General features: G+C 47.3%; 1 protein-coding gene across 16 annotated transcripts in view; it reads left to right on the forward strand.

Moving 5' to 3' along the window:
* SPECC1 (sperm antigen with calponin homology and coiled-coil domains 1) overlaps window positions 1-16765 on the forward strand; it is a 317948-nt gene that overhangs the window by 80541 nt on the left and 220642 nt on the right. For all 16 annotated transcript variants that reach the window (XR_012425372.1, XR_012425373.1, XM_074018821.1 and 13 more), the window contains one exon: window positions 10735-10902. Coding sequence is in view for 14 of the 16 variants with exons in the window: in XM_074018821.1 (XP_073874922.1) it covers window positions 10735-10902 (168 nt within the window). In the remaining 2 variants the exon portion in view is untranslated. The remainder of the gene's footprint in view (window positions 1-10734; window positions 10903-16765) is intronic.

The following is a 16765-nucleotide window of genomic DNA, read 5'->3' on the forward strand; positions in this document are numbered from 1 at the left end:
AGGAGACAGACGTTCCCTGTTCTTCCCTCTTCAGCGGAGGGGATATTCACCACGACTCTGGGTATCCACGGCAGGATGCAAGCGTGAGTTAGGGCCATGCAGAGATGGTCCAGATTTTGTTCCTGCATCCTCTGCGACTAGAGATGCTCCAGCAAAATTCTGTGTTCCCTTCCTTTCTTCCTGATGTCCCCAGGAGCAAAGCAAATGAATAGGCCTAAGCTGATGTGCCACCTCTCCCTTCTCTACCTGGCCAGGCACTTTCTGGGATGGCTGCTGCCATCATGACCATGGCACTGAAGGCCTCTGCTGCCCGCGGTCCCACTGCTGCCTCCGCCACCCTGGGCACCACTGCTGCCACGTTGCCCTGTGGCTGTGAGGTGCCATAGTGCCAAGTCTTCAGCACGCCCCAGAAGGCCATGATGAGTAAGGTGGACACCTCACAATTTCTTGGGGAAGTAGCTCTTTCCATGTTGCCTTGATGGCCCTGTTCCCACCTCCTCTCTCTCCCCCCATGCCGAGTGTTATCCCAGGAGACCCTTCACTTCCACAGACAGACAGACAGACTGCCAGGGACCCTCCTCAGCCAGCCTCGTCACATGCTGAGGCCACAGCACTCAATGTGGTTGGGTCCAGTTGAGACCCTGCGTCTCACGACTTAAGGCTTCTGTGCATCGAATTAAGCCACTAGGGGATTTATGAGATCACCCTCTGGCTTCTCTTGTTGGGTCCCATACAGCCAGTGTGTGTCACCAGGGGCATGCGGCATTTGTAGCCTGCCTCTCCTGAGTTTGCAGAGCTGGGCTGGCTCCTCCTTGCTTTTATCTTCCTCTGGTCAGAAGGCCAGAGTGACTGAAGTATAGTGAGCTGAGGGAGGGGCAGTGGACGTGATGAGGGACCAGACCTCTCCACCCGTGGGTGGGGGCTCTTGCTACGGAGGGTCCTTTTTTTGCATCTGTGCTCAGCAGTGCTGGGCAAGAGGATTTGTCCCCTCCCTCCCAGGTCCTCATCGTTCAAATGCACGGAGGCATGGTGGAGCACACGGGGTTTTGCTGGGTGGGTGGGGCAGCATGCCCTGCAGTTCTTGCATTGTTTCTAGAGGAAATAGAACAGAATGAAACAGAACTGGCCTGCCTGTTGCCTGGGAAGCTGTGCCCCTGACATCACAGGGCTGTGCCCATATCCCCACTTGGCTTAGGGGCCCCTAAGTTAGGAACAAAGAAGCAGAAAAGGTTGGATAAAAGATAAGGTACTCAGACTTGATACTTTAAATTATCAGGTTCCTAAGTCTATGGTTACCATCCGTTCCCACTTTACAAAGCATTTATTAACATAAATTCATTTATTATGTTTCTGTGAAGATGCCTGGTTAAATCTGAAACCATAGCATAGGAAAGTGTTGTTTACTATTTCTGTGAGACTAAGGTGTAAACCAAAAGTTTTAAAAGTCATCCTTCAGGAATAAATTTAGGACTATTTCTCAGGCATGACTGTGAGTTAACAAGATTAAGTTTTATAACACTAATGCTTACACATCAACATGAATGTTTTCAAGGTAGTAGTGCTGGAAGGCTCTATGTTCATGTCCATGGGGCTCTCATCCTGAAAGCAGTCTGGGGACTTTATTTTTTTTTCAACTGTTTAGAGATATTTATAAGTCTTATGAGAGAAGGATTGTCATTGCCTTCCAGTTCTCTTTTGTGCTTGCCTATTAATTCAACACCTATTTAGCGAGTGGCTCCTGCCTGCTGGGACCTGTGTACCTTTGTAGGAGCTCCCTGGCTGGTGCGGCAGGGGCAGGGAGACACCCATATGCATGTCTTCAGTGAAAGCCAGAATCTAAATATTCATTAAATATTCATTAATATTTTTTGAGCACCTACTATGTGCCAGGAACACGATGGTGAACAAGGGAGGTAAGGCCCTGCTATCACGGACCTTCCCTAGTGGCACAGGAAGGCAGATAACCCATGACAGATAATCAATGGCAGATAATCAATGGCAGTGAGTCTTCGTTTGGTGATAAAGGCTCTGAAGGAGTAAACCAGGGGCTGTTTGGTGAGATGGGAGAGCTACTTTAGAGGCACAGACTGACCGAGGAGAAAGGAGCCCGCTGTGTGAGGAGCTGGGGAACGTTCTGGTCAGAGGGAACAGCAGGGGCAGAGCTCTTCCTTGGGAACTAGCCGCTCATGCTTGGAGCTGGGAGCGGCCTACGTGAAGCATGGTGAGCTGGGGAGAGTGATCAGAGCCAGGCGAGAAGGTGGGCAGGGCCAGGCTGCCTAGGATCTTGGGGCTGGGACGAAGACCTTGGGCTTTCAATCCCAATGCAGTGAGAAGCCACTGGGGGTTCTGTGTAGGGAGCGATGTGATCTGATTTTTGTGTATGTGTCTTAATTTTTTAACTTCTAATGAAAAAAAGTCACATAACATGAAATTTAACATCTTAACCATTTTTAAGTGGACAGTTCATGATTTGTGCTTTGAAAAGACTCCTGTGGCTGCTGAATGGGCATTAACCGGTGGTCAGGAGCAGAGGCCAAGAGCCGGTGAGGGGAGGCTGCAGCACCTGGGTGAGAGGCAGTGGGCAGTGGTCACGGACCTAGGAGTTCCAGAAGAGAGATGATTTTCTGGAGGTTTAGAGGTGGGAGTATCACAAAGATTTTGCAAGAAAGTCTTGATTGGCATAAGCTTAAAAGGAGGGGATAAAACATTCATACAGGGAGGCCCTCAGATCGGTGAATATCCCAGGATGAGAACCGCAAATTTCATCGGAAGCGCAGAGAAGAGTCCTCTTTGGCTACGCTGTGGAGTAAGGGGTCAGCGTGGCTCAGCCAAGCTCAGGCAAGCTGTCATTTAATTTGGTGGTGCTATTGTCTGAATGTTGATGTATCCCCCAAAATTTATCTATAGGAACTTAAAACCCCATGTGATAGGATTAAGAGGTGGGGCCTTTGGGAAGGCGGCCATGAGGGCTCCACCCTCATGAATGGGATTGTGCTTGTGCAAAAGAGGCTTGAGGAGCTCCCTCGCCCCTTCTGCCATGTGAGGCACAGCAAGAAGGCACCATCTGTGCAGCAGAGTGAGCCCTCACCAGACACTCAATCTGTTGGTGCCTTGTCTTGGACTTCCCAGCCTCCAGAACTGTAAGCAATGAGTTCACCTTGTTTATAAATTACCCAGTCTACGGTTTTTTGTTGTATGAACCCAAATGGACTAAGATGGTGTGTAAGGGGAGCAGTAGGCCAGGGTTAGGCACACAGCCTGAAGTGACATTGCTGAGGGCCCCGTTGGGGGAGTTAGCAAACTCCTTGACGTTTCCTTGTTGCTGAACTGTAAAATGGGGATGACAGCAGCTATCTGATGGGGTGGTCAGAAACATGAAAGAAGATGTAGGAAAATGCTAAACATGGTGCCGGGCTCTTAGTTGGTGTTGCTAAATGTTAGCTTAAAAATACAGTAAAATGGGCTGAGTGCAGTGGCTCATGCCAGTAATCCCAGCACTTTGGGAGGCTGAGGTGGGAGGATCACTTGAGTCCATGAGTTTGAGACCAGCCTAGGCAACAAGGTGAGATTTCGCCTCTACCAAAAAAAAAAAAAAAAGTTAGCCAGACATGGTAACACGTCTGTTGTCCCAGCTACTTGGGAGGCTGAAGCAGGAGGATCTCTGAGGCCCAGGAGGTCGAGGCCGTAGTGAATTGTGATCATGCCACAGCACTCCAGCTTGGGCAATGGAGTAAGACCCCATCTCTTAAAAAACAAATGAGTAAATAAGATAAAATGCAGGATTTTGAGCAGGAAATGACTGACCCCAGCTGAATTTTCAGAAATCTGTCTTGAATATGTGGAACGGATGAGCCCAGGAGGGACTTAATGCCAATCTGTGCTGGAGAAAAAGACAGGGCTCCTACAGGAAATGTTGCAGGCCTCTGATCTGCTGGCCTGGACAGCCGTGAATTTGAGAAATGGGAGCCCTAGAGAGGAGTCCAAGATGACTCTGAGGTTTTGAGTCTAGAAGAGCAAGGGAAAGGCTGTGCCGATGACAGAAATAGGGAAGTCAGGGCTGAAGCTAGTTATTCAGGGTTTGTTCTGTGCCCCAGGCTGAGGCTGGCTGTACACAGGCAGATGCCAGGAGGCTGCCCCTGGGAAGGGCTTACCAACAAGGAGAGGCATACTTATGGGACTCTATCAGACTGGGGGAAGATTTTCTGGAGGGGAGAGACTTGAGCACACTTTGGAAGGTGGTGTTGAAGTTAGCTGGGCCATGGGAGCTGGCCGGGCATTCTGGGCCTCCTGTTTGCCACTCCACCTCTCTGTCTTCTTCCTCCAGCTCTGCGCCAGGGCAGGCGACCATAGACACTGTACTTAGGTCCCATGCCTTCCCTGAGCCTATGGGCAGCACTGGCTGTCAGGTTGGAGGGAGGGAGAGGATGTGTGTGAGGTTTCCTAGCTCTGGGATGCTGCACTTACCCTTTTGCTTCTCCTTTTCATTACAAGCCCTGCCCACACCCTTGTAAATACTTCCTTTCTCAGCTCACCTCAGCTTCCCAGCTGGCATCCCAGGCACAGGCAGTTGCATGTGCAAAGGCCCGGAGCCAGGACTTGATAAATATGGCTCAAGATGCTGCAACCCAGATAGATATGAAAGTCTCTGGTTCCCTCCTATACTGTCGTTTTTATTCTGTTTACTTCTCAATAGACTATTGTACACTATACCTAAAAAAAAAAAAAAGGGCTCTTAAAGCATTTTATTTACATCTCCTTTTCCTACTGCCTTGGCTCCTTCACTTTAATCCTTTGATGTGAAGCTATGTTATAGGTAAGGGAATAACTACTTATTAGTGGTCACTTTGCTCTTTGGGACGCTGGTTGCTTGAGGCAGCTTTGGAGACAGAAGGATGTGGCAGACCAGTGATTCTGAGCTCTTGGTCTCAATATAGCTGCCAGATTATAGCCTCTCTCTTGGGTCTGCATTTCATATTTGGGACCTGCCTCGGCCTCTGTTTCTTATTCCAGATTACACCCTATTCCTTGTGGGTCTCCGCCTTCTGGCAGCCGTCCATAGTTTCTTATTCCGCTATTGAAGATTGTTTTCAGGTTTGAGGTGGTGTGGTTAGTGATGTACAAATGTTCTTTTCCATTTCGTTTTTGTTTTTATCACTTCTTTTTTTCCAGTGACTTCTGCTGATGGGACCAATGAATTTTAGTCTGGAATTTTTTTTCTGCTGCTGTATGGAAATCTGTTCTTTTCCTTATTTACCGAGAAGGAATCTGAGGCTATTGGGATGATTTTTCATCTCAAGACCGTGGGAAATAATCAGCTTTGAAGCATTTCCTGTGGCCATTTGCTGAAGTCTGGGATTCTGTCAGCTGTGCCCCAACCGGATTTTCAGTGTTAATGTTTCCATGTTAGGTGGGAGGCTAACCAGATACGCCACGTGCCGGTTGGTCTAGGAGCCAGCGTCCGAGGGCTCTCATTCTTCCCCGGAAGTCCCTCCGCCGCGGCACTGCTGACACTGTAGGCCAGATGCTTCCTTGTGGGGCTCCCCTTTGGGTTACAGATGTCTAGCAGCATCTCTGGGATCTGCCAGTAGCACCCCAAGTTATCACACCATAAATGCCTCTGCACATTGCCATGTGCCCCTTGGGCTTAGAACTACTACTGTAGAAGAGGTCAGGAGCAAATTCGACCCATGTTCCAAAAAGCTCCAGCTCAGTATTTTCAATGTGTGGTTCGCTTACGTTCTATTTCCTGCTGAGTCCCCTGGCAATTGAGCTATGTGCACATTCTTATTTTGTTGGTTCTCAGACTTGAATGCTTTGGCCTTCCGCTTCCCAGTGCTTATTGTGCTTGTCGCCGAGCCCGGAATGCCCTCTCCCACTCCCGGAGACTCGTCATTATTTTCTGATCATCCAGAATGGTTTCCCAATCGCCTTTCTATTTCTTGCCTTAAAAGGATAATGAAGCTGAGGCCCGAGGTAACCCCTCCAATGCAGGCTCTGAAGGCAGCGATTTGGTGGCAGAACAGCGTGTTTTCAGGGAACAGGAGACATGTGTGGACTCTGACTTTCCCTGGTGCCCAGCACCTAATTGTATTCCTTAAATAGTGGTTCCCTCTCCCCTCCTTTTCTCCCTCCCTCCTTTCTCTTCTACTTTACACTGTGAAATCTATGAGTTGCAGTTTAAGCCTTACACTATTCTGGAGAGGAGAGAAACTTGGTAAGAAAATAAAATGTTGGAAAAATTTAAAGAAAACACCCCCGGAACGACATCCCCCACCCCACCAAGGGAGGGGGGTCCTAGATTGAACTGTAATTCCTTGGTTGATGTGATCCTTTGTGGTGTTCGTGAGGATTTTAGGACATCATGAGATTAATAATAGAAACCTTTTTTTCACTGTCTTCTACTTGGCCGGAGCCTGTTTATTTTGTATGACTAATTCACATCCATAAGAAAACGATTACTCAGCTGGCATTCCCACCTGTGTTTATCTTTCAGCAGCCAGGATTTGTTAAACCCTGGGCAATTTTAATTGCTGTGAAGTGTCTTCCCTGCAGGTGCGTTTCCCTTGCTTCTTTCTCTCTTTGACATTTCCAAATGAAAATAGTCTTTCTGTGTAGAAGAGCGTGTTCCTTAGATCTGGTATGTCTGTCTGCCTCCTGCCCTGAACACACATTTAACTGACCCATCACTGCGTGCTGCTGAGTCAGAAGGCAGAGCAGCGCTCCGTTGAACACCATCAACAGTTTTTGTCCAGAGGGCGGCTCATAGTTGTCGACAGCCTTTTGTGTGCCTGGCACCCGATGGACCTGTTCTCCTTTCGTCATTACAGTTTTACGAAGTTGGCACTGATAACTCCATCTTACTGGGTGAAGATGTAGAGAATCGTGTTCAAAAAGCATGGCTGAGTTCACAATGTTAACAGTGGAGCTGAATTTGGACCAGGTGCATTTGATCTACAGCCTTGGTGCTCTCCGGGGAGCAAAGATTATTCAGAGAGGCCATCCGTCCCTGGTGTTTAGGCATGTAGGTTTTGGAACCAATTTAAACTGGGTTTGAATCTTGGCTCCATGATAAACTCTGAGATTTGGGTAAGTTGCTTAACCTGTCTTGGGGAAATGAAGTTTCCTCACCTGTGAAATGGAGATGTCTTAGTCTGTTCAGGCTGCTATAAGAAAAATACCGTAGACTGGGTGGCTTATAAACAACAGAAATTTATTGCTCACAGTTCTGGAGGCTGCGTCGTCCAAGATCAAGGTGCCACTCAATTTGGTGTCTGGCAAGGGCCTGCTGTCTGGTTCATAAACGGAGTTCTCTTGCAGGGCCCTCACTTGGTGGAAGGGGCAAACAAGCTCCCTCAGGCACTAATTGCATTGATGAGGGCTGTGCCTCCCAGATGCCCTACCTCCTAATACCACAGTGGGGATTAGGTTCCAACATGTACATTCTGGGAGAACATTCAGATCATAGCAGGAGGTGACCCTTACCTCATAGGGTTACTGAGCCATTCACATAGAGCATTTAGCAGTGCCTTGCCAGGCTCAGAGTGAAATAGGATAGCTGCTCTCAGCTCATGACAGCGTTTATGTAAATGAACTGACTTCCTACGTCAGAGAGCCAGGTCGAGGGGCTGGATGACAGGAGGGTAGTAGAAGTGGTGGGAAGTGCATTGGGAGGAAGCCTGAAGAAACTAGGAGAGGGCCTAGGGGTGCACCTGCTTCCCTTCTAGTAGGAGTCCTTCCTGCAAGTGGACAGAGGGCAGCATATTGTGTATTTTTTTCTTTTTCTTTCTTTCTTTCTTTTCTTTTCTTTTCTTTTCTCTTTTTTTGGAGATGGCGTCTCCCTCTGTCACCCAGGCTGGAGTACAGTGGCTCAATCTTGGTTCACTACAACCTCTGCCTCCTGGGTTCAAGCGATTCTCACGCCTCAGTTCCCCGAGTAGCTGGGACTACAGTTGTGCGCCACCCCATTCAGCTAATTTTTTGTATTTTTAGTGAAACGGGATCTCCCCGTGTTGCCTAGGCTGGTCTCGAACTCCTGAACACAGGCAATCCACCCACCTTGGCCTCCTAAAGTGCTAGGATTACAGGCGTGAGCCACTCCCAGCCTATACTGTATATTTTAAGTTTGAGAAGATGAGATTTGAGGAGAAGTGTATGGCTGATGGGTGGGTACAAAATAGAAAGCCTAGCCCAGGAAAACAATGATGGGAGTGAAGCCGAAGATGCTCAGGAAAAGGGAGTGTTGGCGGCAGGAGGGGGATGGATGAGGAGCATTTTCTGGGTACAGTCAGGTGAGAATAGATGGGTTGAATTCAGAGGGTCCAAGAGAATCGGGAAAGAGGCCTGATGCAACAAACACGGACCTGGAGAGCGCTGCCTCAGAGCGGGCCACCCGCCACCCCTGAATGGCGGCTGCATGTTCGTCAGGGGCACCATCCACAGGATCCACACATTTGTTGCCAGAGATTAAGAGAGAAGTTTAAATACTTGAATTTTGGCTGAGATGGCTTTTCCTTCTTTTCTTTAACCAAGGTCTTAGACTCCTGAAATGTTGGGGAAAAGGTTGACAGGGAAAACGTCTACCTTCGTCCTGCTGCTTTTCATCTCTATATTTTTCTCTTTTGTGGTGGAGGTGGGCAGTAAATAAAAGGCATTTCATTTCAGGGGTAACCTGGGCAGGTTTTGGAAAATGTAGTCAGATTGCAAAATCATCCTATGTTTTCATAAAGTAAGCCCTGTAATATCCAGTCCTTTATTTATTTTTTTATTTAGAGAGAGGGTTTCACTCTGTCACCCAGGCTGGAGTGAAGGGGCATGATCACAGCTCACTGCAGCCTCGACCTCCTGGACTCATGCCATCTTCCCAGCTCAGCCTCCCAAGTAGCTGGGACTACAGGTGTGCACCATCATGCCTGGCTAATTTTTGTATTTTTTGTAGAGACAGAGTCTTGCTGTGTTGCCCAGGCTGGCCTCAAACTCCTGGACCAAGTGATCCTCCCCCTTTGGCCTCCCCAAATATTGGAATTACAAGCATGAGCCACTGTGCCTGGCCTGTAATAGTCATTTCTAAGTAATTCTAATCATAACAAAGGGCGCCTTGATTAAACAAATATTTTATTAAGTCATCTCCATGAGTCAGACAGGTTGCTGGTTGATTCTGCAGTAATTGGTAAAATTCATCAGTAATTCTCTTCAAGAGTCATTCCGGCTCTGTTCATTCATTTTATTTTGGGAGGGGGTCCTCATGAAATTAGTCACTGTATAGGCCTCAACCTAGGCATTCTTTCATTGTTGCTGTGGAAACCAGCAATAAAAATCGTGGGTTGAAGAAGAAAAATAACTGGTGCCGAACATCTGTAAAATACACAAGAATTAAATTGCTTTTCGTAATCCAGAATTTTAAAAAATCATGATACTTGGAACAAAGCTGAGACTCATAAGGTTCTGAACTAATTATGTAACTGAATCATTAATAGTTTTCCTTGGAAACACTATGGAAAACAAATTACACCGCCTTTAAAGGAGTGTTTCCACCGGTAGCAGCATTCACAGAGCTGCTGCCGTCAGCGCTGCAGTGTGAGCTCGGTCAGGTGCATGCCTGGACACACGCCACCAGCTGGTCACTGTTGCAATAGGGTTGGGAACTAGATGGCCTCGCAGAGAGACATTGTCAGGAGAAACGACGTCGCAGGCTGAGCAGGATGCTGCCTGTGGTTCTTCTCGTGGCTGGCTAACGGGTCGTGAGGGGAGAGGCAGCCAGGGATACTAGCACTGGCCACCATCCCCCGGGGGCAGTTAATGAGACCCCGCCTCCTACCCTGTGCCCTGTGAGAGTGGCCATTGGAAGTGGTTGTCACTTGTGGGTGTTTTGTAAAGTGCATTTCTGATGTTCTTTGGTGCCCTGTGTCACACCCTGAGTCCGTGGGGACAGGCGGAGTCAGGGTTGGGGCTGGAAGAGAGCCGAGAGGGTGTTTAATCCAGACCTGTTATGTTATTGACGGAAGAAGCAGAGCCTCTGAGAGGGTGAGGGATGGGCCGGGCCTCTCCTTGCTAAGGAATCACAGCGCCGGTCCCTGCTGGCCAGTCTCGGGCCGTCTTCCACATCTCTGTGTGGATTTTCCCCTCATGTCTTTAGCTGCATCTTGCTGGTTTGAACAATTTTCCTTTCCTAAAATATTGCAGTTAGGGCAGTCACTCTGCCCTACAGGGTTGGGTCTGACCAATTAAAATGTACTTCATTCATTTTTATATGAAACTCATTTTTATATGAAAAAAGTCATTTTGTGCTTCTGTGAATTCTTTCAAGTAATTCATTTATGTTTATTTTAAAAGTAAGTAAATTGTTCCTTTGTCAACCCTAAAGCCACAAAGCTTATGGGCTTTTTATGTGTTGACTCTGGCTGACCTGTTTTATCTGGGTGTGAGATACAGACACATAGCGTATGGATGGGTATTTGGTGGAATGCTGTGTCAGGTCATTCTGCTGAAAAGTGATGTCAGGACATCAGTAATGTGGCTAAGTTTCAGTAGTTTGGTAAAAGCTGTTGTGGAGTTGTAAAAATTAGCCTAGTATAAAGCCTATAAACCCATCTTAGGAATATTCTATTTCCAGCCAAATCATAGGCGCTCCTACTCTATGATAGTCCGCGGTGACGTGGTGTGTGGGGTAAAGTGTGATGATGTCATGACGCTGGTTCAAGTGATGGAGACATGCTTTGCTTTTCTGCTGTTTTGCAGGACAGACCCGCGAAGACAAACATGCGGAGTGCAGCCAAGCCCTGGAGCCCAGCCATCAGAGCAGGAGGCCACGGCCCAGACCGGGCACGGCCTCTGCCTGCAGCCCCTTCCGGCATGAAGAGTTCTAAGTCTTCAACTTCCTTGGCTTTTGAGTCCCGACTCAGCAGGGTATGGACCAAAATGCACGGGGCCGGGCAGGGCGCCTGGATACCCTGGGTTGGGAGGATTGAAGAGGGCAGTAGGCAGACCAGTGGCCTCTGGGGGCAGGGAAGGAGGTTCCCAAGGAGGGGTCGCAGGAGGACCAGCATGCCTGGACATGAAGGAGTGGAGCTAGCGCGTGGGAGTGGGGGCCCCCCAGGGTCCAGAAAGGAGGTCTGCAAAATGTTTAACACAGTAATTAAGGTCCTCTGCCCTGGGTTGCATGGACATCCCGGCAGTTTTGCCCCCAGCACCACCCTGGATGGGGGTCGAGGTCATGCACGATCTTTGCAGCCCCCCACAATCCAGTTGTGGTTCTTCAAGCCCCTCTTGCTGGACCCCGCAGCAGCATGGACACTGTTGATTACGCCCTTCATCAGGGAGTGCGTTCTCCTCTGGTTTTCTCCTCCCTCCATCCCTTTGGTCTTTAAGGTTGGGTGGGCCCATGACACATTCCTGCACTCATCTCTTTTCTAGCTGCATTCATTTCTCTACATGAGAGGCTCTCACTGTGCAACGCCTAGCGCCTCCTTAGCTGCCCTGAGATGAATTCATAGACAGGAGCACCTACCTCGTGCAATGCTTTAGAAAAATCATTACGATCTTCTAATTCAAAAGGGAGGTATTAAATAGCATGCATTTCCATCTGCAATGCCTGAGCACAGCTGTGCTGAAGGCCTTGCGATGATCCTTAAAGTACCATGGGCATGACAGCTACAATGCAGATGGATTTGAGCTGCAGACTGATTTGAGTCGTGTTGATGACTCAACTACGGTGAAGGCTGCTGCAGGAGTGACGGGATTGTTTTGAAATAGCAGACACTCTTGGTGAAGTTCTGAACCAAACATCGTGCCAGCTCCCTTTGTTTTATGTATTCTTGGAAAGTTCAGGGTACCTTAGAGCTAGGCAAGGGGCACATTGTTTTTATGAGTCAAATGGAGGGAGGCTCTAGGCTCAGATAATAATAAAAGGCACTGCGTCAGTGCCTGTGGATTCAGTGAAACGTGTGTGGGTCGTGGAGCTGTTCTTTGTGTAAGATTGTCATGAGCATTTTAGGACTAACACATCCAGTTATGGTGACAATAAAAAATGTGCCCTCAGATTTTTAACACATCCCCTGAGGGACAGCACTGTCCCCATCGAGAACCATTGTTCCAGGTGACAGGGTCCATTCTCATGGCTTTTAACACTCTACATGGATAACGTCCAAATTTGCATCTCCAGCTGGGACCCCTCTAACTGCCTTTGTGACATCACCCTTGGATGTCCAAACACTCCCTCCAATGTAACATGTCCAAAACTGAATCTCAGTGCTTTCCTCTCCATCTCTCTCACCACCCGCTAACCTGCTCCCCCTCAATCTTACTGTTTGTGTAAACAGCAACTCCGTCTTTTCAGTTGCCCAGGCCACAGCCAGTGGCATCACCCTTAAACCCTCCTTTTCTCATGTCTCACAGTCCATCAGTGAAAGGCCATCACTTCTACCTTAAAAATATGTGTCAACTCCAGCCAATTCCCACCGCCTCCCTTGTGACTAGTTGGGTCATGCCCCCACCCTTCTGTGCCCTGGTCCCGGTCCTTGGAACACCTGAGTCATGTCACTTCTCTGCTTCAACCCTCTAGTGACTCTCCCCATTCACTCAGAGTGAAAAGCAAAGTCCTTGAAATGGCCAGCGTCCCCTCCCTCTCAGATGTGGTCTCGTTCCTCTGTGCCCTGGCTCCTGGAGCTCCAGCCACACAGTCTGCTGGTGTCTGGTGACAGCTGTCCCTCGAATTGCCAGGTGCACTCCTGCGCTAGTGTGTTTGTGTTTGCTTCTCCCTCTGCCTGGAAAGCACCTGGTGCCTCTGTAGGAAGTGCCCTTGACCTCCATTCTCCTCCTCCTGCTGCCTTGTTTTCCTTCTCAGCTCTTGGTGCCATTGCACCCATCTGCTTGTTTAGGGTCTGTCTTCTCATGGCTGGAAAGTAAGCCCCCTTGGGGAAGGGACTGTATGCTTTCTTTGTTGTCCTCATTTCTGTCCCCAGTGCTTAGAAGAGCATCTGCTACCTGGTAGGCACTCAGTATTTATTGAACGATGAACACACCTGTTTTCTGGCGGTCTGATGGAACAGGAGGAGCTTGGGGGTGTGGGGCTGGCCTGAGCTGGAATCCTGGCTCTGCCACTTCCCCACTGTGAAGCTGCAGGCAAGCTGTGTAGTTGCCCTGAGCTTGTGCTTCCTTGTCTTTCAGATGAAGGTAACACCTTCTTTGCCACAAGGAGTAAATGTGGGTAAAGCATCCTATGTGTAATTTTGTTTATTATTCTATTATCCTGGATTCAACCATCATTTCCATTAGTTTTGTTTTTATTATCTTCAACCCAACAGCACATTTTAAACTTAGATTTTTATGTTTATTACTATTTTTTCTATATCCAATAAGCAATATATAAACTTAGATTTTTTTTTTTTTTTTTTTTTTTTTTGAGACGGAGTCTTGCTGTGTCACCCAGGCTGGAGTGCAATGGCCAGATCTCGGCTCACTGCAAGCTCCGCCTCCCGGGTTCACGCCATTCTCCTGCCTCAGCCTCCCGAGTAGCTGGGACTACAGGCACTCGCCACCTCGCCTGGCTAGTTTTTTTTGTATTTTTTAGTAGAGACGGGGTTTCACCGTGTTAGCCAGGATGGTCTCGATCTCTTGACCTCGTGATCCGCCCGTCTCGGCCTCCCAAAGTGCTGGGATTACAGGCTTGAGCCACCGCGCCCGGCCATAAACTTAGATTTTTAAATGAATACATACATTCCACAATAACAGACCATTACAGCTGCTGGAATATGGAATTTTTTTTTTTTGAGACAGAGTCTCACTCTGTCGCCCAGGCTGGAGTGCAGTGGCACGATCTTGGCTCACTGCAAGTTCTGCCTCCCGGGTTCACGCCATTCTCCTGCCTCAGCCTCCCCAGTAGCTGGGACTACAGGCACCCACCACCACGCTCAGCTAATTTTTTGTATTTTCGGTAGAGATGGGGTTTCACCGTGTTAGCTAGGATGGTCTCGATTTCCTGACCTCATGATCCGCCCGCCTTGGCCTTCCAAAGTGCTGGGATTACAGGCGTGAGCCACCACGCCTGGCTGGAAATATTTTTAAAAGCAGTGCTTAAAATAAGGCCTCGGCTGGGCAGGGTGGCTCATGCCACTTTGGGAGGCTGAGGTGGGCGGATCACCTGAGGTCAGGAGTTCAAGACCAGCCTGACCAACATGGTGAAATCCTATCTCTACTAAAAAAAAAAACAAAAAAATTAGCCTTAGCCGGGCATGGTGGCATATACCTGTAGTCCCAGCTACTTGGGAATCTGAGACAGGAGGATCGCTTGAATCCAGGAGGCAGAGGTTGCAGTGAACCAAGATCACATCACTGCACTCCAGCCTGGGTGACAGAGTGAGACTCTATCTCAAAAAAAAAAAAAAAAAAAAAAAAAAAAAATATATATATATATATATATATAAATGTATATGTAAAGGCTGGAAGTGTAGGAATGTGGTTTTTTTTTTTTTAATGTAAAAATACTTTATTGCTAAAAAATGCTAAGGATCATTTGAGCTTTCAGTGAGTTGTAATCTTTTCCCTAGTAGAGGGTCTTGCCTTGATGTTGAAGGCCACTGATTGATCAGTGTGGTGGTTGTTGAAGGTTGGGGTGGCTGTGGAAATTTCTTAAAATATGACAACAGTGAAGTTGGCTGCATCAACTGACTCTTCCTTTCACAAAAGATTTCTCTGTATCATGTGATGCTGTTGGATAATATTTCACCCACAGTAGAGCTTGTTTCAAAATTGGAGTCAACAGGTCTGTAATCCCAGCACTTTAAGAGGCCAAGGCAGGTGGAACACCTGAGGCCGGGAGTTTAAGACCAGCCTGGCCAACATGATGAAACCCCATCTCCACCAAAAATACAAAAATCAGCCAGGCATGGTAGCATGTGCCTGCAATCCCAGCCACTCGGGAGGCTGAGGCAGGAGAACCCCCTGAACCCATGAGGCAGAGGTTGCAGTGGGCCGAGACTGCACCACTGCATTCCAGTCTGGGTGACAGAGCGAGACTGTCTCAAAAAAAAAAAAAAAAAAAAGGAGTCAATCCTCTCGAACTTTACTTCTAATTTAATAAATTCATGTGGTATTTTAAAATCCGTTGTTATTTTAACAATGGTCAACATCTTCACCAGGAGTAGACTCCATCTCTAGAAACCACCTTTCTTTGCTCGTCCACAAGAAGCAGTTCCTCATCCGTTCAAGTTTTATGAGATTGCAGCAATTCAGTCAAGCGTAGGAGTGTTTCTAAAGGACAATGAATGAGATTCTGGCCACTTCTCCCATCAATAGGTTCATGTTTTGGAAACTTGTTCCACAGGGAAAATGTCAGGGAAAAGCAAATACAGTCATTCCTTGGTATCCTTGGGGGATTGGTTCCAGGACCCACTGTGGATACCAAAATCCATGGATGCTCAAGTCCCTGATATAAAGGGTATTTGCATATAACCTACACTCATCCTCCCGTATACTTTAAGTCATTTCTAGATTATTTATGATACCTCATGCAATGTAACTGCCACGTACACAGTTGTTACACTGTATCGTTTTAAATTGTTTTATTGTTGTATTATTAATTTTTAAAATTAATGTTTTGAAAAACTTTTTCTGCACTTGGTACCATGTGCATATTAGGCGCCTTCTGCTCTCCTTCCCGATTCCTGTCCTCTCCAGGCCTGACTCTGTGCAGGACAATGATAGGGCTTGAGGGAAGGAGCAGCAGAAAGAAATGTAGCCCGCCTGGCCTTTCCAACCCGGGTTCTGTTCATCTGATTTGACCTTCATCTTTCCACCTATGGTATGGGAAGAAGAAAAAGACTAAACAGGAAGTCAGAGAACAGAAGTGAAAAAGAGGAAATTGTGGTGGACAAAAAAGCAAGTAATTTTCCCTCCCAATATTTTACTATGACAATTTGTAAGCACACGGTTCTACAGTAGTACAGGGGATCCTACAGCAGACACCATAGACCACCACCTAGGTCCTATGGTTAGCATCTCACTATATTTGCTTTATAGTAAATGGATAGATAGGGTTTCACTGGTCAAAACAGGAACCCTGAGACAAATCCACCCAAAGTAGAACTAAATACCTGACTTACTTTTTTTAAATTTGAATTTGAATTTTTTTAAAATTTTACTTTAAGTTCTGGGATACATGTGCAGAACATGCAGGTTTGTTACATAGATATATATGTGCCATGGTGGTTTGCAGAATCTATCAACCCATCATCTAGGTTTTAAGCCCCACATGCATTAGGTATTTGTCTTAATGTTCTCCCTCTCCTTGTCCCCCCACCCACCAACAGACCTGGGTGTGTGATGTTCCTCTCCCTGTGTGCATGTGTCCTCATTGTTCAACTCGCACTTATGAGTGAGAACATGCAGTGTTTGGTTTTCTGTCCCTGTGTTAGTTTGCTGAGAATGATGGCTTCCAGCTTCATCCATGTCCCTGCAAAGGACGTGAGCTCATTCTTTTTTTGTGGCTGCATAGTATTCCATGGTGTATATGTGCCACATTTTCTTTATGCAGTCTATCATTGATGGACAATTAGGTTGGTTCCAAGTTTTTGCTATCGAAAATAGTGCTGCAATAAACATATGTGTGCATGTGTCTTTATAGTGGAATGATTTATATTCCTTTGGGTATATACCCAGTAATGAGATTGCTGGGTCAAATGGTATTTCTGGTTCTAGATCCTTGAGGAATCATCATACTGTCTTCCACGATGGTTGAACTAATTTACACTCCCACCAACAGTGTAAAAGCGTT

This window comes from Macaca fascicularis, chromosome 16, assembly GCF_037993035.2.
Source record: "Macaca fascicularis isolate 582-1 chromosome 16, T2T-MFA8v1.1".
Classification (NCBI taxonomy): Eukaryota; Metazoa; Chordata; class Mammalia; order Primates; family Cercopithecidae; genus Macaca; species Macaca fascicularis.